Source organism: Mustelus asterias, chromosome 2 (assembly GCF_964213995.1).
Source record: "Mustelus asterias chromosome 2, sMusAst1.hap1.1, whole genome shotgun sequence".
Lineage (NCBI taxonomy): Eukaryota > Metazoa > Chordata > Chondrichthyes > Carcharhiniformes > Triakidae > Mustelus > Mustelus asterias.
This window is the reverse complement of record NC_135802.1, coordinates 57,016,863-57,040,062: the sequence shown is the minus strand read 5'-3', so window position 1 is coordinate 57,040,062 and position 23,200 is coordinate 57,016,863. Positions and strand designations below refer to the sequence as shown.

Genomic DNA, 23,200 nt, shown 5'->3' with positions numbered 1-23,200 from the left:
TTTAGCTGCTTGAGCAGTGTGAACTGCTCATTACTGCAGCTACTCTGATTCACTGCTCCCCTGTCATGATTGAAGCTAATTGGCTATTGACAGAATCCTCCTGTTTTAAAATGGTGCATACTTTTGTCTTGGTGGTGAGTCACTAATTAAGCATTAAACAGTCATCTGTTTGTTAAAATGAGTAAATTATAGTGGCAGACATAGTATCTCAGTAGAAGGGGGAGGAGAATTCTCCTATCCTAATTATTAAACATGATCATCCAGGTAATGCTTCCCTTCCCTTTTTTAAAATGAAGCAATGCTCAAATACAGGTGTAACCGGCTTAGATTTTCCTCTTATCACACCACATTTTGGATTACATTTGTCACTCTAAGAGTCTGCCTCTGTACATGACCTATAAAATAACTCAGCCAAAGCTCCTGTTTTTTGTGCCCACCCACCTAATTTTCTAAAGATGAGTCACATACCATGAGTTTAGAAGTTAATTTGGAATTTCCTTCCTCCTCGTCTTAACCCCGAACCAAACAACAAAAGCAAGTTTGAGACCATTATAACATATAGTATTCAACTATGAATTATCACCAATAAAGCACAGTGTTTATATCACGATTGTTTACCTGACAAGGTGTTCTTCAAAAATGTGTTCTTCTGTATTTAATTCACTGAACAAAATTGTACCTCCATATCCATATGAAAATTACAGGTAGGAAAAGAACTTGAAAGTTTCCTCCAAACCATGAAGGCAGTCAGATAACGTGACCAGTGACTGCCTGAATACCATAGCTACCTTTCGTGCACTTGGCGAATTAGGTTTCATGGAATTACATAGAATTTACAGCACAGAAAGAAGCTAATCTGTCCTAACGTTTATGTTCCACGTCAGCATTTCCCCACCTAATTTCCATATTCCTCTATTCCCTTCATATATGCATTTAATCTTTTTTGAGTGCATCATTATCTGCTTCAGCTAATGCTCTAACTGACAATGGTCTTATTTTTTTAAAAAATGCTCCTAAAATATTTATGGCTCCGTGTTCTGGACTCACCTGCAAGTGGAAACAGTTTCTCTTTCTGTCCAATCAAACCCTTTCTCAGTGTTAAACACTTCTATCCAAAGTTCCCAGGGCTTCTAAGACGTATCAGAGGACAATAAGGATCCACAGTATTAGTTTGAAATTAGAGTCACATTTTGGACTGACAAACCAATTGATCTTTTATGACAATCTGGGTATGTTCATCTTTTTTCCAGTGCTAGTGGTTCGAGTCAGGTTACTCCATATTTCAGTTCATTGGACTTCAATGCTTATGCAGTCCATCTGATTGCCATCAATTTCTTTATTCACTAATAGTGCAGCCTTCACATGATTTATATCATGTACTTCAGTTAGAAACTTAGTTTATATCATGTACTTCAGTTAGACAACAGGTGTGCCACATTTCTTGCTTCCCTCCACCCTCTCAAGTTAGAAGATTTAGGACAATGGATTAACTTTTCCACTAATATATCAGAGATTGCATTGTTTAGAGAGTGCAGGTTCTAAGAAAAATGGTGATGTGATGTCCACTTGCAATTTTAACAATTGTGGTGAATGGATACTTTCAAAATGAATTGTAGTTTTTAGTTCCAGAGATCAATCTAATGACCATAAAAGATTCTCCCAAAAAATACAAGTTGTTCTTGCTTACTGTTTAGTTAACTTTGTATCTGTAGTCTAAGTTGACTCGTGCTTCATAATCATTGTTTGTGGATTAAATTGATTAAAATGCTGCACAAGTCCATATTTAATAATCTTTAAAAGAAGCCCAGAAAATACTTGTGTTAATATTTATGCCATGACACACAACTTGACACTCAATTTAGCAAGGCAGTTTGTCAAGTTTAATTGTTTTGCATGCATTTATGACAAAAACTATCGTTTTGATCATACAAAATAAGATCATTTGGTCCCTCTTATAACCAGAGTACAATGAATCTTGTAACTATACATAACACTAATGCTGATTTACAAAATTGTTAAAAAGGTATGTACTGCAATCATAAACAGAAATCATAGTAATAAAGTACTGCAATGTACTGAGAATATCATAGTTTAGTGCAGTTCTGTTTGGTCCACTATGCAAATGTCATATTTGCCCTCTTATTAGTTTGAACGTAGAGAGACAATATAAAATATAGGGTACAATTCTAAAAAGGATGCAGGGGCCTGCGTGTAAATGTGCATAAGTCATTGAAGGTGGCAGAGCACTTTGAGAGGGTGTTTAATAAAGCATACTGCATCCTAGGCTTTTTAATCAGGGCATCGTGTAGAAAAGCAAGAAGATAAGTTAACCTTGTATAAAACACTGGTTTGGCTTCAACTGGTGTACTGCATGCAGTTCTGAGTGCCATGCTTTAGGAACAATGTGATGTATGATGTATTAGAGAGTGCAGAAATATGTTTTATTCATTCGTGGGACATGGGCGTCACTGACTGACCATCCCTAGTTGCCCATCCCTAGTTGCCCTTGAGGAGGTGATGGTGAGCTGCCTTCCTGAATTGCTGCAGTCCATGTGCTGTGGGTTGACCCACACTGTCATTAGGGAGGGAATTCCAGGATTTTGACCCAGCGAGTGTGAAGGAGTGGCGATATATTTCCAAGCCAGGACGGTGAGTGGCTTGGAGGGGAACTTGCAGGTGGTGGTGTTACTGTGTATCTGCTGGCCTTGTCCTTCCAGATGGAAGTGGTCGTGGGTTTGGAAGGTGCTGTCTAAGGATCTATGGTGAATTTGTGCAGTGCATCTTGTAGATGGTACACACTGCCGCTACTGAGCGTTGGTTATGGAGGGAGTGAATTTGTGGATGTGCCAATCAAACGGGCTGCTTTGTCCTGGATGATGTCAAGTTTGTTGAGTGTTGTTGGAGCTACACCCATCTAAGCAAGTGGGGAGTATTCCATCACTCTCCTGACTTGTGCCTTATAGATGGACTTTGGGGAATCACTATTCACGAGAATAGCTCCAGGGACGAGGAATTTCAGTTCCGTGGATAGATTGGAAATATTAGAACAGTTTTCATTAGAGGAAAGAAGGCTGAGAAGAGATTTGATTTGTTATTCAAACTCAGGAGGAGAGTAGATAGGGAGAAACCGTTCCTATTGGTGGAAGGATTGAGAACAATAGGGCACGGACTTAAGTTAACTGGAAAAAGAAGCAATGGAGATGGGCAGCAAGTGGTTAAGATTGAAAATGCACTGTCTGACAGTGTGGTGGAGGTTGGTTCAATCAAAGCATTCAATGGGGAATTAGAGTATTATCTGAAAAGGAAGAATGTGTAGGGTTATGTGGTGAAGGCAGAGGAGTGGCATGAGGTAAATTACTCATTCGGTGAGCTGGCATGGACTTGTGACCCAAATGGCCGCCTTCTGTTCTGTAACAATTCTCTGATTTTGTGGGTTAATGATGGGGAAATATCATTCTGATCCACAACCTATCCAAAAAGCGAAACCAATTTAACATTGTTGAGGGTGGGCTGGTTGATAAATTACGGTACCCGATATTGGATTCAGAAAACTGGTCTAGAAGCATTATTCTGATATTTAAAAAAATCTTTTTGATAACTGTTTGTTTCAGCTTACAGAATTCAGTCAGATTATTTAAAACTGGAAAAATGGTACATTGTGTAAGCCTGTAGTTTAATTAATTGTAAGAATAGGAACATATTCATAGACATTTCCAATTAAAATGAACATTTACATCATTTACTTGTAAATCAGAATTTTCTCTTAAGAACATGAATGAAATGAGTTAACTTGTCTAGTTGAGCTTGAATTCACATATTCTTTAATGCTCACAGGACTTGTGTTAAGAGTGTGTTCATTAGAACTGAACCATTATACTAATAATTTCATTCACATTGATTGTATTTTTGCTTCTATATCCCTCCTTGTCTTTTTCCTTTCTGATTAAGATTTACATGACAAAACAGTGGTTCAAAAATCACTAGAGAGTTGTGATTTATTAAAATTCTTTTGTCTACTTATTTTCCCAAACCAAGCATGTTTAAACCACACTGGGTGCTATTGCAGCTTTGTACGTTTGGGATAAATTAGCTCGAGTTACTTTGGGTGGCGATTCTAGGGAGCTGAAATAATAATTGTCTAAGAATGACAGAATAATCAGGGAGCCCGAGTGACTGCTTGTGCATCTATATTTATTCAGTCCCTTCAAGCTGTCACTTAGTAATTCCTCACAATTTGTTACCACATTAATACAAGTGTTCACTGTCTGACTGAAATTTTTAAAAAAATGAATAGTATAATCCTACTGGTTCCTCATTGAGCTGCACCAACCAAAATTATTTGTCCTTGCTTTTGTTTATGCCAGAACAGGTATGCTTTAGATTGGAAGTGGGCTTTTTTTTTCACATCAAATGCTTTTGAGGTCAGTTCTTCAGATAGATTTAGTTGCAGATTTAGATGGATGTAGGAAGCACAGGAGTGCTGGGAGCGGGAAATTGAGTGGAAGAGAAAATTAAATGACAGGAGCAATTAAAGAGGAATGTCGAAACAAGGTGACATTGTGTGTTTGCTGTGCCTAAAAAGGCATTGCAACCCGGGTCAGCATAGCGTTTAGCACTGCTGCTGCCCCATAGCGCCAGGGACCTGGGTTCGATTCCAGCCTTGGGTGACTGTTTGTTTGTGTGGAGATTGTATGTTCTCCTCAAGTCTGTAGTGGGTTTCGTCTAGGTGCTCTGGTTTTCTCCCATAGTGCAAGCATGTATAGGTTAGATGGATAGACCATGGTAAATATGCAGGGTTTCAGGGAAAGGGCAGGAGGAGTGGGCCTGGGTCAGATGCTCTTTCGGAGACTTGGTTCAGATTCAAGGGGCCAAATGACTTCTTTCTGCAGTGTAGGGATTCTATGGATGGCCTTTTTCAAGGATGAAGATGCAATGGACTAAGGATACAGGACAAGTAATGAAGCATCCAACACTTGACCACCGATCTGTGCAGCTGAAATGGAGGTGATGCTACATGAAATTAGTTGTGAGAAAGGTCATTCAGTGCACCACTTCGTATCACCATCCACAGAGGTCAGCATTGCACCATTTTCAGTGGCACTGTGGCACAGTAGGGCAGCACTGTGGCCCAGTGGTTAGCACTGCTGCCTCTCAGCCTGGGTTCAATTCCGGCCTCGGGTCCCTGTGTGTGGAGTTTGCACGTTCTCTCCGCGTGGGTTTCCTCTGGGTGCTCCCACACTCCAAAGATGTACAGGTTAGGTTAATTGACCATGCTAAATTGCCCCTTAGTGTCAGGGTAAATACGTGAGGTTACGGGAATAAGGCCTGGGAGGGATTGTTGTTGGTGCAGACACAATGGGCCGAATGGCCTCTTTCTGCACAGTAGGGATTCTATGATTCATTTATGTGTGGAATGCTTCCGGTGACATCTGACTTCAACCCTATGCTTCCTGTATCCTCCCAGCAGGCAAATCAGCAGTATATTTCCATTGGCCCCAATTCTGAACAGACAGATGCCCATGACCAGTGCCAGTCAGGTCTGCAAGCTACTGCAGAAGTGATGCTTGGCATTGTGGTAGATGTGGCTAATCAGGTTTTCTTGACTCTTGATAGCCCTCAGATGCCTTCTTTACTCCATTGTCTTGAAATCACTTTTGAGAAAGTGCTCAATGTCACCATTACAAAGGCAAAATACTAATGTTGGAACAAAGTGCTGGAAATATTCAGCAGGTCAGGTTTCTTCTGTGGAGAAAGAAATATTTTGGGTTCCTGATCTATCGTCAGAATAGAACATAGAACATAGAACATTACAGCGCAGAACAGGCCCTTCGGCCCACGATGTTGCACCGACCAGTTAAAAAAAAAAAAAACTGTGACCCTCCAACCTAAACCAATTTCTTTTCGTCCATGAACCTATCTACGGATCTCTTAAACGCCCCCAAACTAGGCGCATTTACTACTGATGCTGGCAGGGCATTCCAATCCCTCACCACCCTCTGGGTAAAGAACCTACCCCTGACATCGGTTCTATAACTACCCCCCCTCAATTTAAAGCCATGCCCCCTCGTGCTGGATTTCTCCATCAGAGGAAAAAGGCTATCACTATCCACCCTATCTAAACCTCTAATCATCTTATATGTTTCAATAAGATCCCCTCTTAGCCGCCGCCTTTCCAGCGAAAACAATCCCAAATCCCTCAGCCTCTCCTCATAGGATCTCCCCTCCATACCAGGCAACATCCTGGTAAACCTCCTCTGCACCCTCTCCAAAGCCTCCACATCCTTCCTGTAATGTGGGGACCAGAACTGCACACAGTACTCCAAGTGCGGCCGCACCAGAGTTGTGTACAGTTGCAACATAACGCTACGACTCCTAAATTCAATCCCCCTACCAATAAACGCCAAGACACCATATGCCTTCTTAACAACCTTATCTACTTGATTCCCAACTTTCAGGGATCTATGCACACATACACCTAGATCCCTCTGCTCCTCCACACTATTCAAAGTCCTCCCGTTAGCCCTATACTCAACACATCTGTTATTCCTACCAAAGTGAATTACCTCACACTTCTCCGCATTAAACTCCATCCGCCACCTCTCGGCCCAACTTTGCAACCTGTCTAAGTCTTCCTGCAAACTACGACACCCTTCCTCACTGTCTACCACACCACCGACTTTGGTGTCATCAGCAAATTTGCTAATCCACCCAACTATACCCTCATCCAGATCATTAATAAATATTACAAACAGCAGTGGCCCCAAAACAGATCCCTGAGGTACACCACTTGTAACCGCACTCCATGATGAATATTTACTATCAACCACCACCCTCTGTTTCCTATCCGCTAGCCAATTCCTGATCCAATTTCCTAGATCACCCCCAATCCCATACATCTGCATTTTCTGCAGAAGCCTACCATGGTGAACCTTATCAAACGCCTTACTAAAATCCATATATACCACGTCCACTGCCTTGCCCCCATCCACCTCCTTGGTCACTTTCTCAAAAAACTCAATAAGGTTAGTAAGGCACGACCTACCTGCCACAAAACCATGCTGACTATCACCTATCAATTCATTACTCTCCAAATAACTATAAATCCTATCCCTTATAATTTTTTCCAACATCTTGCCGACAACAGAAGTGAGACTCACCGGTCTATAATTCCCGGGGAAGTCTCTGTTCCCCTTCTTAAACAATGGGACAACATTCGCTAACCTCCAATCTTCTGGTACTATACCAGAGGCCAACGACGACCTGAAGATCAGAGCCATATGTCAGAGCCAATGACATATCAGAGCCAATGTTCCGCATATTCCACTAAAAGTTGGACAGCTTTTATTTGGAGGGAGTGGAAGGGTTATAGGCAAACTTGTTCAATGTAAGAGCAACTTGCCAGGGGGTGGAGAGTGGTGATGGATGTGAACTGGTCAGACCTCTATTCAAGAAAGAAGTGAACAATCCTCAGTTTTTCCTCGATTTAAAGCTGTCCCATCTTCTTCCTCGACCTGAACCCAAATGATCAGTTCTTAGCATAGACCTCAGCTTCATCCCCTATTCCCGGCATCACACTGAACTCTTCTGTCATCACAGCCACTTTTATCTTCCTGAACATTCCTTTGGCCAGGAGGTTTCTCTACACACTGGACCTTTGCTTCCATCTTTAGAACATGGCAAAGACGGAGATAAATGGGGTCAGACAAAACGAAGGGGAAGGCAATTCTGGAAGTGTGCTTGGATCCAAGGTTTATTGAAGCTTGTAATCTTTGGCACCTGTAAGGAAGAAAAGCAATTTTTTTTCTTGGTGTTCAATGAGGGGAAGCCTGAAATTGAATAGTAGGCCAGGAAGCTTTGAGATAGGGTTTCACCCAAGAGCCCTCTGCTTTTTCCTTCAATCGAGGCCAAACCTGTCCCCATCCATGACCACTCTCCTTTGCCTAGCTGAATGTTTTCTCTTATTGAATAACTTCTCCTTTAATTGTAGTCGCTTGTTCCAAATAAAGGGTGTTGTTATGGTTTCTAGCTATGCCTGCCTTTTTATGGGGTATAGTGAATATTCACTCTTTCAGTATTTTTTGGCTGCCTCCCTCATTATTTTTCCCAGTGCATTGAAGGCTGTATCAGTGTTGTTTTCCATTCTCATCCTGAACTGGAAAATTTCATCAACTTTGCTTCCAATTTCCATGCTTTGCCTTCACATGGTTCATCGTCAATTCCTCCCACCATCTCTGGGACTAGTCGCTACTGACCAACCTCCACTATAAACCCACTGACTCTCCCAATATCAAGACTATATTTCTTCACATCGTCCTCCCTGTAGGTACTCTACTCCATTCTCCACGCTTCCGCGGACAAAATGTGGGGCGAAGATTCCAACTACATCAAAAATCAGGAAAAATGTTAAAAAGGAGAACTCAGGAGATGTTATTAATGGAAGTGTTAGAATTCAAAAAGAAGGTACATAAACTAGCAGAAGGGCACTTTATCTGATTGCTCGTAGCATTCGAAACAAGGTAAATGAGTTGACAGCACAAATCATTGCAAACGAGTATGGCTTGGTGGCCATTACAGAAACATGGTTGTAGGATGGTCACGACTGGGAGTTAAATATCCAGGGATATCAGACTGTTCGGAGAGACCAACAGGAAGGTAAGGGAGATGGTGTAGCTGTGATATTTAAGGATGACATCAGGGCGGTAGTGAGAGATGATGTAGGTTCTCTGGAAAAAAAGGTTGAATCCATTTGGGTGGAAATTAGAAATAGTAAGGAGAAAATGTAACTGATAGGTGTAGTCTATAGGCGCCAAATAATAACATCATGGTGGGGTGAGAAATAAACACAGAAATAACTGATGCATGTAAAAATGGTACAGCAATTATCATGGGGGATTTTAATCTACATATCAATTGGTCAAACAAGGTTAGTCAAGGCAGCCTTGAGGAGGAGTTCATGGAATGTATCCGCGATAGCTCCCTTGAACAGTATGTAAGGGAACTGACAAGGGAGCAAGCTATCCTAGATCTGGTCCTGTATAATGATACAGGAATAATTAATAATCTTGCAGTTAGAGATCCTCGGAAGAAGCGATCACAGTATGGTTGAATTTAAAATACAGATGGAACATGAGAAGGTAAAATCCAATACCAGTGTCTTGTGCTTAAACAAAGGAGACTACAAAGGGATGAGGGAGGAGTTGGCTAAGGTAGACCGGGAGCAAAAACTTTATGGTGGGACAATTGAGGAACAGTGGAGGACTTTCAAAGCGATCTTTCACAGTGCTCAGCAAAAGTATATACCAGTGATAAGGAAGGACTGTAGAAAAAGAGATAATCAGCCATGGATATCTAAGGAAATAAAGGAGGGTATCAAATTGAAAGAAAATGCATACAAAGTGGCAAAGATTAGTGGGAACCTAGAGGATTGGGAAATCTTTAAAGGTCAGCAGAAAGCTACGAAAAAAGCTATAAAGAAAAGTAAGATAGATTATGAGAGTAAACTAGCTCAGAATATAAAAACAGAGCAAACGTTTCTACAAATATATAAAACGAAAAAGAGTGGCTAAAGTAAACATTGGTCCTTTAGAGGATGAGAAGGGGGATGTAATAACTGGAAATGAGAAAATGGCTGAGGCATTGAACAGGTATTTTGTGTCGGTCTTCACAGTGGAAGACACAAATAACATGCCAAAAATTGATGACAAAAAGGCTATGACAGGTGAGGACCTAGAAACTATCATAATCACCAAAGAGGTAGTGTTGGGCAAGCTAATGGGACTGAAGGTAGACAAGTCTTCTGGCCCTGATGGAATGCATCCCAGGGTACTAAAAGAGATGGCGGGAGAAATAGCAAATGCACTAGTGGTAATTTACCAAAATTCGCTGGACTCTGGGGTGGTTCGCGCAGATTGGAAAGCAGCAAATGTGACGTCACTGTTAAAAAAGGAAGTAGACAAAAGGCAGGTAATATTAGGCCGGTTAGCTTAACTTCTGTAGTAGGGAAAATGCTTGAATCTATCATCAAGGAAGAAATAGCGAGACATCTGGATATAAATTGTCCCATTGGTAAGGCGCAGCATGGGTTCATGAAGGGAAGGTCATGTTTGACTATTTTGATGGAATTCTTTGAGAGCATTACATGTGCAGTGGTCAATGGGGAACCTGTGGATGTGGTGTATCTGGATTTCCAGAAGGCATTTGACAAGATGCCGCATCAAAGACTGCTACATAAGATAAAGGTGTAATGTATTAGCATGGATAGAGGATTGGTTAACCAACAGAAAGCAAAGAGTGGGTGTAAATGGGTATTTTTCTGGTTGGCGATCAATGTCTAGTGGTGTGCCTCAGGGATCAGTGTTGGGACTGCAATTGTTTACGATTCACATAGATGATTTGGAGTTGGGGACCAAGTGTAGTGTGTCAAAATTCGCAGATGACACTAAGATGGCTGGCAGAGCAAAGTGTGCAGAGGACGCTGAAAGTCTGTAAAGGGATATAGATAGTCTAAGTGAGTGGGCGAGGTCTGGCAGATGGAGTACAAATGTTGGTAAATGTGAGGTCATCCATTTTGGTAGGAATAACAGCAAAATGGACAATTATTCAAATGGTAAAAAATTGCAGTATTCTGCTGTGCAGAGAGACCTGGGTATCCTTGTGCAGGAATCTCAAGGAGTTGGTTTGCAGGTGTAGCAGATAATTAAGAAGGCAAATAGGATTTTGTTCTTCATTGCTAGAGGGATGGAGTTTAAAAACAGCGAGGTTATGTTGCAGCTGTATGAGGTGCTGGTGAGGCCACACCTGGAGCACTTTGTACAGTTTTGGTCTCCTTACTTGAGAAAGGATATACTGGCACTGGAGGGGGTGCAGAGGAGATTCACTAGGTTGATTCTGGAGTTGAGCAGGTTGGCTTATGAGGAGAGACTGAGTAGACTGGGGCTATACTCATTGGAATTCAGAGGAATGAGGGGAGATCTTATAGGAACATATTATGAAGGGAATAGATAAGATAGAAGCAGGGAAGTTGTTTCCACTGGCAGGTGAAACTAAACTAGGGGGCATAGCCTCAAAATAAGAACATAGAACATTACAACGCAGTACAGGCCCTTCAGCCCTCGATGTTGCGCCGACCTGTGAAACCAATCTAAAGCCCATCTAACCTACACTATTCCAATGTCAGCAGATTTAGAACTGAGTTGAGGAGGAACTTCTTCACACAAAGAGTTGTGAATCTGTGGAATTCCCTGCCCAGTGAAGCAGTTGAGGCTACCTCGTTGAATGTTTTTAAGACAAGGATGGATACATTTTTGAACAGTAAAGGAATTAAGGGTTATGCTGAGCAGGCGGGTAAGTGGAGCTGAGTCCACAAAAAGATCAGCCATGATCGTATTGAATGGCAGAAAAGGCTCGAGGGGCCAGATGGCCTGCTCCTAGTTCTTATGTTCTGCTCCACTGTCAAATCTGTTCTGAAACTACCAATCTATATACCAGTGCTTCCAATATGTATTTCTTACCCCGATTGCAGATTCTCCTCTCCATGGTTGACGTGGTCCTCAGACATTTGTATGTCAATTATTCACACTTCTGTCTCACCCCTCCCCACCGCCCTCCCAGAACACGGTGGGGTTCCTGTTATCCTCACTTTCCACTCCACCAGGCTTCTTGTTCAACAGATCATCCTACATAAGAACATAAAAAATAGGAGCAGGAGTAGGCCATCTAGCCCCTCGAGCCTGCCCCGCCATTCAATAAGATCATGGCTGATCTGAAGTGGATCAGTTCCACTTACCCGCCTGATCCCTATAACCCCTAATTCCGTTACCGATCAGGAATCCATCCAACCGTGATTTAAATATATTCAACGAGGTAGCCTCCATCACTTCAGTGGGCAGAGAATTCCAGAGATTCACCACCCTCTGAGAGAAGAAGTTCCTCCTCAACTCTGTCCTAAACTGACCCCCCTTTATTTTGAGGCTGTGCCCTCTAGTTCTAGCTTCCTTTCTAAGTGGAAAGAATCTCTCCACCTCTACCCTATCCAGCCCCTTCATTATCTTATAGGTCTCTATAAGATCCCCCCTCAGCCTTCTAAATTCCAACGAGTACAAACCCAATCTGCTCAGTCTCTCCTCATAATCAACTCCCCTCATCTCTGGTATCAACCTGGTGAACCTTCTCTGCACTCCCTCCAAGGCCAATATATCCTTCCACAAATAAGGGGACCAATACTGCACACAGTATTCCAGCTGCGGCATCACGAATGCCCTGTACAGATGCAGCAAGACATCTCTGCTTTTATATTCTATCCCCCTTGCGATATAGGCCAACATTCCATTTGCCTTCTTGATCACCTGTTGCACCTGCAGACTAGGTTTTTGCGTCTCATGCACAAGGACCCCCAGGTCCCTTTGCACAGTAGCATGTTGCAATTTTTTTCCATTTAGATAATAATCCAATTTGCTATTATTTCCTCCAAAGTGAATAACCTCACATTTGTCAACATTATACTCCATCTGCCAGATCCTCGCCTACTCACTCAGCCTATCCAAATCTCTCTGCAGACCTTCTACGCCCTCCACATGATTCACTTTTCCACTTATCTTTGTGTCGTCTGCAAATTTTGTTACCCTACACTCAGTCCCCTCCTCCAGATTGTCTATATAAATGGTAAATAGTTGAGACCCCAGTACCGATCCCTGCGGCACGCCACTAGTTACCATCTGCCAACCAGAAAAGCACCCATTTATTCCGACTCTCTGCTTCCTGTCGGATAGCCAATCCCCAATCCACGCTAACACCCTACCCCCAACTCCGTGTGACCCAATCTTCTTCAGCAACCTTTTCTGCCATTTCTGCCACCTACTGTGTGGTTGATTACACCATTAAACAGATCGTCCCTTCCCCTTTCAGCCTTTCGAAGGTACCATTTCCTCTGCGAAACCCCAGTCAACTTCTTAATCAACTCCAAAACCCTTTCCCCTTCTGACGGCACCTTCCCATGCATACCCAGAAGACGCAGTGTCTGCCTTTTCATCCCCCCCCCACCGCTTCCTGCCACTCAAACAGAAATTTACTTGTGTTTTCAATTTATTGTGCTGTATTCACTGTTTATGATGCTGTCTCCTCTATAGACCAATGCTGATTGATTGCTTTGATGATTACCTCTGTTCAGTTTACTGGCGTGATCTCTAGTCTCTGGTTGCCTGGTGTTTCATCTTTCTTACCACTCTGACACCTCTGTCCTTGGCCTCCTACATTATTCCATTGAAGCTAAAAATCAACCTGGGGAACAGCACCTCTCCTTTCAATTGGGCACTTTGCAGCTTTTCAGTTTCAACATAGAGCTCAATACTTTTAGTTCATAACCTCTGCCCATATTTTTTCACATTTGCATCTCTAGATCCATCTTTTTCTTCACTTGTCAAGTTACCATCTCCTTTAGCCTTACACCATCATCCATTTTTGTCATTTAATCACTTCTGCCTTCCACCAGGGCGGCACAGTGGTTTGCATTGCTGCTTCACAGCGCCAGGGACCCGGGTTCAATGCCCATCTCAGGTGACTGTCTGTGTGGAGTTTGCACATTCTCCCCGTGTCCTCTGGGTGCTCCTGTTTCCTCCCACAGTCCAAAAATGTGCGGGTTAGGTGGATTGGCCATGGTAAATTGCCCCTCACTGTCAGGGGGACTCGCTGGCATAAATACATTGGATTACAAGGATCGGGGCTGGGTGGGATTGTTGTCAGTGCAGGCTCGATGGGTCAAATGGCCTCCTTCTACACTGTAGGGATTCTATGATTCTATTGCAGACCTTTCCTTTTATCCTTCCCTGTACCTGCTCCAACCTTTCCCTGCCTCTATTCTTGCTTGAAGCAGCTGTAATTTTTGATGAGCTGAAACTTAATCTCTCTCTCTCTCTGTGGGTGCCTGATCTAGTGATTGTTCCAGCATTTTTTTTGTTTTTAATTCAACGATCGTATTGGTCAGGTATCACCGTTTGTTACTATTGCTATGGCTGTTTTCCCTTATTTTCTTTGCAAAAGAGGATCTTCCACCTGTATTTGTCTGCCAGAAGTAAAACCTTTCCAGATCCAAAAATGTGTTTACCAGTGGATGGCAACAGGACACCAATTGCCCAACCTTATCTATCTGCCTTTTTACTTTCTTGTCCTGTCCTTGAGGTACTCCTCTGCTTTTTAACATGTCAGGGGGATACTCTTTTCCATCAATCAGTGCGAGCAGCAAAAAAAAGAATGTGAATAAACCTAGCACAAACTTTCAGGTGACCTTAAAGCCAATCATGGGAGAAAAATATTTAACAAAGTCCCAGCACATCTGGTGCTTTGCCTTTTCCATAATGTCACTTAATAACCTGGACTGTCCAGTTCACATGGATAGGTCTGCAAACCAGAACAATGGATGATGTTGTTCACTGTCTGCCTGGTATGTGCTTCAATCTCTGTGCCACAAGCATCTTGAGTGAAAATCTGGGAAGGCAGAATTTCCTTCAGTTTTTCACTCCCTGTTTCACGGCAAGGCAAAGCGGAACAGAAAATCTAGGCTTACTACTGTTGAACGCTTCATTAAGGTATTGAATTGACAATTAAGCTTTAATATCTTGTGGTGTTGATTAATGGGATGCCCCACAGGGCTGTTTCTCTTAACTTCGTGGTGATTTAGAGCCTTGGAGCTAAAGGAACTAGCTGACATTTTATGTTATTACTAGTTCAGCTTTGGATAGTAGTGCAACTTTCTGATTTTACTTTAATTTAGCATGTTGTGTCGACTTTTTCCAGTAAAGTGTTTTTTTTTGTTTCTTTTGTCTTTTTTTTAGGTTCTTGCAACTTTGGAACACTTAGAAAGAGTCAGCAGCTTTCAGGAGTTTGTACAAATCTTCAGTCAATTTGGAAACGAGATGGTAGAATTTGCCCATTTGACAGGAGACAGACAAAATGTAGGTTATAGATGAACTGCAAAGATAAAGGAAATACATTCACCATGTCATTTTGTCCTTTTCATTTGCTTTAGGACATCATAGTGCTTTGAATGCAATAAGAAGTGAAAATTGTTGTTTATACTGTAACCTTGGTGAACTTCAGAATTTCTGTTGTTTCCATCAGCTGGCCATCTTCCTTGCATGTTGGCCAACTCATCTCTGTAATGTATCTTGTTTTCATTTTTAACGCTGTTAAGCTCAAAAGCTCAGAACCTGATTGCAACTTTTGTGAGAAATGTAGTTTTTTTTTAACCTGAAACACATCTAAACCGTTCGCACTATCCAGCAATGAAAGCAGGAAACCATCAAATTCTAAAGTGGAAATGACTGCCAGTGCAGTCTTCTGAGGAAGGTTGACCTCAGAATCATACAGAGCAGAAGGAGGCCATTCAGCCTATCGAGTCTGCACCGACCACAATCCCACCCATGCCCTATTCCCATAACCCCATGTATTTACCCTAGCTACTCCCCCTGACACTAAGGGACAATTTAGCATGGCCAATCATCCGAAACCCGCACATCTTTGGACTATGGGAGGAAACCCAAGCAGACACGGGGAGAATGTGCAAACTCCACACAGACAGTGACCCAAGCAGGGAATCGAACCCGGGTCCCTGGCGCTGTGAGGCAGCAGTGCTAACCACTGTGCCACTGTGATTTAAATTTATTGCACATGTACCTCTGCCTGTTCTGTGATGTATGTTCAAAAGCTATGCTTAATATAGATCGTAATTTGATAATCTTGTGACTTTTTAATCTGTTTTTGTTAACGCATTTCAATCATTTGTATCTTGTTGCATCATGAATTGTTCTTTCACATGCTGCTATAGAGAATACTTTGCATAATATGATTGTGAATTCTTCTTCGGAAACCTTCACAAATAGCATGGCACTGAGAAATGTAATGGCTTCATTTTGAACTGTGTGGCAGATTCGCTCATGGTACTGAATTAACTCTGTGACTGAAAATGTTGGCACAGTTTTCCACCCTCCCTTTTGTTCTGTTATGTCACACAGAACTGTTAGGCATTTATTTCCAGTCTCGAGTATTACTTCTCCTTAGCTGGTGAGGTGTGGACTGTATATATTCTATGGAGGGATGTTCCTGAGCATCAGCTTCTTCTGGAGGTTTGAACTTTTGCATTGAGGCTCAGCTAACTGCTTCAAGGCAGAGCTGTTCATATTGAGCATAATTTCCTGTCTACATGGTGATGGCAAGCAACATCAACACAGACCAGAATCCCTCAGGCAGTATACCTGTGATTTTCCACAGTACGCTAGTTGCTTATTGCCATTGTTTTCACAGTAAAGTTAGTTTTCTTGAACTCTAGACTGCAGCACCTGGTAGGGTGTTGAGTTTGTTTGTGTGCTAAAGCAATTATTTAGCAGTGCTAAATCTGTTAGAGTTCTTTGAGGAGGTAACAAGGAAGTTAGATAAAGGAGAACCAGTGGATGTGATTTATTTAGATTTCCAGAAGGCCTTTGACAAGGTGCAGCAAAGGAGACTGTTAAATAAGTTAAGTGCCCATGGTGTTAAGGGTAAGATCTTGGCATGGATAGAGGATTGGCTGACTGGCAGAAGGCAGAGAGTGGGGATAAAGGGGTCTTTTTCAGGATGGCAGCCGGTGACTAGTGGTGTGCCTCAGGGGTCAGTGCTGGGACCACAACTTTTCACAATATACATCAACGATTTGGAGGAAGGAACTGAAGGCACTATTGCTACGTTTGCAGATGATGCAAAGATATGTAGAGGGACAGGTAGTATTGAGGAAACAGGGGGGCTGAAGAAGGACTTGGACAGATTAGGAGAGTGGGCAAAGAAGTGGCAGATGGAATACAATGTGGAAAAGTGTGAGGTGATGCACTTTGGAAGGAGGAATGGAGGCATAGACTATTTTCTAAATGGGAAAATGCTTAGGAAATCAGAAACACAAAGGGACTTGGGAGTCATTGTTCAAGATTCTCTTAAGGTTAACGTGCAGGTTCAATTGGCAGTTAGGAAGGCAAATGCAATGTTAGCATTCACGCTGAGAGGGCTAGAATACAAGGGCAGAGATGAACTTCTGAGGCTATATAAGCCTCTGGTTAGACCCCATTTGGAGTATTGTGAGCAGTTTTGGGCCCCATATCTAAGGAAGGATGTGCTGGCCTTGGAAAGGGTCCAGAGGAGGTTCACAAGAATGATCCCTGGAATGAAGAGCTTGTCATATGATGAACGGTTGAGGACTCTGAGTCTGTACTCGTTGGAGTTTAGAAGGATGAGGGGGGATCTTATTGAAACTTATAGGATACTGCGAGGCCTGGATAGGGTCTGTGGAGAGGATGTTTCCACTAGTAGGAAAAACTAGAACCAGAGGGCTCAAACTCAAAGGGACGATCCTTTAAAACAGAGACGAGGAGGAATTTACTCAGTCAGAGAGTGGTAAATCTGTGGAACTCTTTGCCGCAGAAGGTCGTGGAGGCCAGGTCATTGAGTGTCTTAAAGACCGAGATAGATAGGTTCTTGATTAATAAGGGGGTCAGGGATTATGGGGAAAAGGCAGGAGAATGGGGATGAGAAAAATATCAGCCATGATTGAATGGTTGAGCAGACTCGATGGGCCGAGTGGCCTAATTCTGCTCCTATGTCTTATGGTCTTATGATGACAGTGAGTTGAGCTGATTTGGATATTAAATGTTTATCTTTTTCAAGGGTTATGGGGGCAGGTAGAAAACTGGAGTTTAGGTCACAATTGGATCAGCCATGATCTTAGTAAATTGTGGAGCAGACACAATGGGCCAAATGGCCTACTATTGCTCCGATTTCTTACGTTCTGGGGTTCTAGCCATACGTTCAATGATGCCGTGTCTTCACGCTTGTGTAATGCCTTTGGTGTATTCACCGTCTGGGCTTACAGGTGAAGTACGCATGGGCAGGATATCTGAGCAATATTGGCATTTTTGGGTGAACAGGTGAAAACCAAAAAAGTCTTCAATTTCCAGTTTTCGAAAAGGCAGGTTGCTTGGAAATTGGTGGTACAGAGTGGAGAGATTGACTAACTTGCCCCCGAGAGACAGATTCCAAATTTAACTATCTCAAGATGGCTCTGTGCCTCATGTTTTGGCTCCCTTTCAGATTAACACTGGCAGATTGGGAGGGCCGGAACAGCTGGATGGAACAGGTAAGAGCTCTTCTACCAATGCTTGCGGAGCAGGAGTGCTTCTCCCCCAGATCACCAAATTAACCAATTAACCTCACCGTAATTGGCAGCACAGTGGTTACCACTGTTGCCTCAAAATGCCAGGGACCCGGGTTCAATTCTGGTCTCAGATGTCTGTCTGTGTGGAGTTTGCACATTCTCCCTGTGTCTGTTTGGGTTTCCTCCGGGTGCTCCGGTTTCCTCCCACAGTCCAAAGATGTGCGGGTTAGGTTGATTGGCCGTGCTAAATTGCCCCTTAGTGTTAGGGGGATTAGCATGGTAAATACGTGGGGCTACGGGGATAGGACCTGGGTGTGATTGTTGTTGGTGCAGCACAATGTGCTGAATGGCCTCCTTCTGCACTGTAGAGACTCTATAATCAGACCACTCCTCCATGTTCAACCTGCAATCTCCAACTTGCCATCTCGCGCTACTGCACTTTCTTTTCTACCTGCACACCACCTTTCTTGACAGACAGCCCCTTAATCTGGCTGTCTGTGGATGGGAAACACCAACTTGACAAATTTTTAAAGATGGTCCTGTTGTTAAATTGGGCAGGACCACCAGAAAACCTGTAACTTCCCAGTTGGAAAATCCTCCCTTCCAGCCTTCGGGATACGATTAGGCTCTTAACTGTAAAATAGGGACTTCAGTTTTTTTATTTTGTTGGAACCCCTTTTAAAAATGTACTTTTTAAATTGGGATCTCTTTTGATTAATTTGGAAGTATTGATGTAACCTAGGTTTGTGAATTTTTTTAAAAGGCAAAATAGTTAGGAACATAAACTCTTTAGGTCTTAATGGAATTAGTTCTATATTTTCTCTGTTAACATTGTCATGGCAGAGTAAATCACGGCAGTGTGCTTTGTTTGAGAACCATTGTGTACCACAGTGTGAGTTGCTCTTGGCCCACAAATGATTAGAATGTTTTTTTTGGTTTATATCCAATTCAATCCAATCAAAGTCCAATTCAAAGTCTCAGCAAGTGAGACGTTCCAGATCCAAGCTGACAAAACAGGCTTTCCACTTCCTGTCTTGGGCTTGATCTACATGATCCAAGCTGATTGGAGCAGGCATTGCACCTTCTCCAAGGCTTGATCTCATTTGCATCTCTGTCTGATGTGATTACGCTTGCTCAACAGGAGCTTCAGAGTGACAGGCAGATTCCTGGAACAAGATTCCTGTCCACCCACCAAGCTAGAGCTGGTGAAGGAGGGTCAGTAACAAACCCCAGGAGGAAGCAAGTCCACTGGCTTTTGTGATGTTGCTTGTGAAGGCGAAATGAATCACAATGTGTACTGGCATTATCAAGAGCAAATGAAATGAAGCGGAGTTTCCACCGCGTTATTATAACTTAGCTGAAATCAGCCAAACCAGCCTAAAAGGTTGAGGAATTTCAAGTGCAGCTTGCCTCTAGTGCACATTAACTTAGAGTAATCTTTTATGCTTGTTTATGAACTTCGTGGTAAACCAGCCCTGCCTACAGAATTAGCCACACCCCAGACTGAACATGGCATGTTTCCACCCATTGCACAGATTAGTGGCTTTGTGGACACTTTTCAAATATTCTTTATAGACAAAAAGATACAGGCAGGCAGATAAAAAATGACCAGTGCACATCAATGAAATTAGTGAACGGTGTTCAGTTTTGCTGTTTAAGGTCATTTTGAGTTAAATTAAATCTGGTTGCTCACAGGTGCTGGGCTGGACATTTATTTAAATTGCTTTTTTTTGTGATAAATTCTGTTTCAGTTGTATCAATGAAAATACACCAGGTTGCTGTCCTTAAATGTATTGAGAAATATTTATGAAGGCAAGGGGAAAAGTAAGCAATGATGTTCTAAAACCCTGTCCAAGGGTTTTTACAGCAACTTCATTGCAGTGTTAAATATGATGGTTCATGGGAAAATTTATGTTTGATTATGTAAATAAGTTTAAACAGAATCTTGAACTTCACTTTGGACACGAGCACAATTTTGAGCATGCTTTGTACTCAGTTGTTAATTGCTCTCAAAGCAGAGACAGTTGCCCCAATTTATTCAATAAAATATATCACAAATGCTAAGTAGGTGAAAGCATTCGGTCTGAAATTGTACTGAATACTTGGCTTAGCAGGCAAACACTTGTTGAGGTGTCAGCAAGTTCCTATTTATGTTAGCCCTGTAAATAGTTGAAAGTTGGGTGGCCAGTTATCACATTTCTGCCCTTAAACCCCTGTATTGATTTTTGATTAAAAGACTGTGAAAGCTAAATCAGAGCATGTGGTAATGGATGTGCCGCAGTCATAGGCAAGGCATGACAAACGTCAGCAGATAATTCTGCATTGTGGCTGTACGGACTGTTAGTCCAGGAAAGTGGAATACAAGAAAGTGAAGTACAAGCATTTGCATGCTCTCCCCTCAGTAAAAATTGGGTCTTGAAGATCCTGCAACGAGGTGTGAAGGACATATTCCATCTTCTCCCCACCTCCTGATGAAGAAGACTGTACACCCCTCCCAAACTTAGAGTGAAGTGCTCCACCTGCAACCTGACTTTAGCATCACTAAAAGCCTTTCTGCCATCCCGTTGAGATGAAAATCCAGACTGCTTCTACCATTGAGGTGATTTCCCTGTCTTTTCCTTTTTACCTCGTTTCCCTTCTTTCCCTCTTCCTCTAACCCTCATCTTCGTCATATCCCTTAATTCTGTCCTTCCCTTTCTCATTATGTCTCCCCATGCCCATTCACATTCCTTCTCTCCCCTGCTGCTCCCTCTCTTTCTCCCTTGCCCATCTGCACCCACCAGAGTAATGCATTGGTTACCCACTGTCCCTCTAAGTTTAACACAGTAAGAGTTTTAACAACACCAGGTTAAAGTCCAACAGGTTTATTTGGTAGCAAATACCATTAGCTTTCGGAGCGCTGCTCCTTCGTCAGATGGAATGGAAATGTGCACATGTGCACCCCAGTCCAACGCCGGCATCTCCACATCACCTCTAAGTTTAAGTCAGGAGGTTGTGGGTTCCAAACCCATTTCACAAGTTGCTGAGGGAAGTCTGCACTTCTATTGAATGAGACATTAAACCAAAACCCCACCTGCCCTCTTCGGTGGCTGTAGAAGATTCCAAGACCCGATTTTGAATTAGAGCGGGAGAGTTCTTCCTGGTGACTTGGCCGATATTTGTCTTGCAACCAACGTCACCGAAGTAATTGAGCCATCGTCACATGGCTGTTTGTGGGATCTTGCTGTGTCAACATTCTCATAGAATCACAGAATCCTTACAGTACAGAAAGAAGCCAATTGGCCCATCAAGTCTGCACCCGACAACAACCCCACCCTATCCCCGTAACCCCACATATTGACCCTGCTAATCCCCCCTGAAACTAGGGTCAATTTAGCATGGCCAATCAACCTACCCGCACATCTTTGGTCTGTGGGAGGAAACTGGAGCACCCGGAGGAAACCCACACAGACACAGGGAGAACGTAAAGACTCCACACAGACAGTGACCCAAGCTGAGAATCGAACCCGGGTCCCTGGCGCTGTGAGGCAGCAGTGCTAACTACTGTGCCACCATGCTGCCATTTTGTTTAAACTTATTTGCGTAATCAAAGGTAAATGTTTCCACGAATTGGGCATTGCTACATTACAACAGTGGTAACGCTTCAAAATAATTTAATTGGCTGTAAAGCATTTTGAGGCTATGAAAGATACTATATAAATACAAGTTCTATCTTTGATTAAAATTATCATAAAATGAAAACTGCCTAAATCAATTGGTGGAGGTTTGGGGGTGGAGGGAGGAAGGAGAATTTCTGAAGAAAGTTGGTGTTTTTGATGTAAATATTCTACTAGTGACAGGGAATCTCCATGAGGAGCAGCATGCAGGGCCTTAGGCCCAATTTGTAAAGTGACTGATGCGAACAGAGAGCTTGGATCAAGCCCCGAGCCTGAAGTTTCAATCTATCGGTAGCCAAGACAAGCTGGGAGTTGGGCTAAAAGCCCAAAAAGAACAGAAACGGCCAGAAGTGTAAAGCATATTATTTTTTGTCAAGTTCACAAGATGTTGGCAGCTGTTGTGGGCAATATGCAGATGTTATTGCTCCACCAGGGTATGTAAGTAGGTGGAACAACAGCAGATGGAACTTAATGCAGACAAATGTAAAGTGCCACACATGAGAAGTAAAATCAAATGACATGCATTCCTCAAACAGTGCTGAAATCACTATGGATAAGCAACAACTTGTATTTATATGGTGCCTTTAACATAATAACGTGCTCCTAAGTGCTCTACAGTATTATGAAGCAAACTCTGACATTGAACCACATAAGGTAATGTTAGAGTACATGGCCAAATTTCTTGTTCTTAAAAAAAGGTAGATTTAAGGAACATTTTAATAGAAGGAAGCCAGCTGGAGAGGGCAGGAGGTGGGGGGCAGGGAGTGGGCGGGGGGGAGGGGGGGGAAGAAAGACAGCTGCAGAGGGCAGGAGGCTGGGGGGGAGGGGTGGTTGAGAAGAAGAGGAGGAGAAATGGGTGACTGCAAGTAAGGAAAGGGTTAGCAGTGTTTGGGTTGATCTGAAGTTTATAGAAAGTTGGAGGGCCACCCAGGAGTGCGTCGGCATGGGAAGAAAGGCATGGGTGGGTTTCAGCAACAAATGAGTTAAAGCAGGATGGAGTCGGGCAATGTTATGGAAATAGGCAGTCTTTAGTAATGATGTGGATATGGGATCAAAGGCTTATTTCAGGATCAAATATGACATCAAGTTTGATTCAGCCTCAGTTACCAGGGAAAGGAATGGATTTGGTCATTCGGGAAAGGACGTTGTAATATGGACTGAAGCTACTGGTTTCAATCTTAACGACATTTGATTGAAGGAAATTTCTGCTCATCTGGTACTGGAAGTTAAGCATTCAGTCTGATAACTTGACAACAGTGGAGAACTTAGGAGAGGTTGTGCTGGAGCCATCAATATCGATGTAAAAACTAATGCTGTGTTTACACATGATGTTGTTGAGGGGCAGCATGTAGATGAGGAAAAAACCAGGAGATAAGGA

General features: G+C 42.7%; 1 protein-coding gene across 2 annotated transcripts in view; it reads left to right on the top strand.

Moving 5' to 3' along the window:
- The window catches only part of ctnnal1 (catenin (cadherin-associated protein), alpha-like 1), a 333,318-nt gene that overhangs the window by 199,538 nt on the left and 110,580 nt on the right, over positions 1-23,200 (top strand). For both annotated transcript variants that reach the window (XM_078235777.1, XM_078235766.1), the window contains exon 4: positions 14,826-14,945. In XM_078235777.1, the coding sequence (XP_078091903.1) occupies positions 14,826-14,945 (120 nt within the window). The remainder of the gene's footprint in view (positions 1-14,825; positions 14,946-23,200) is intronic.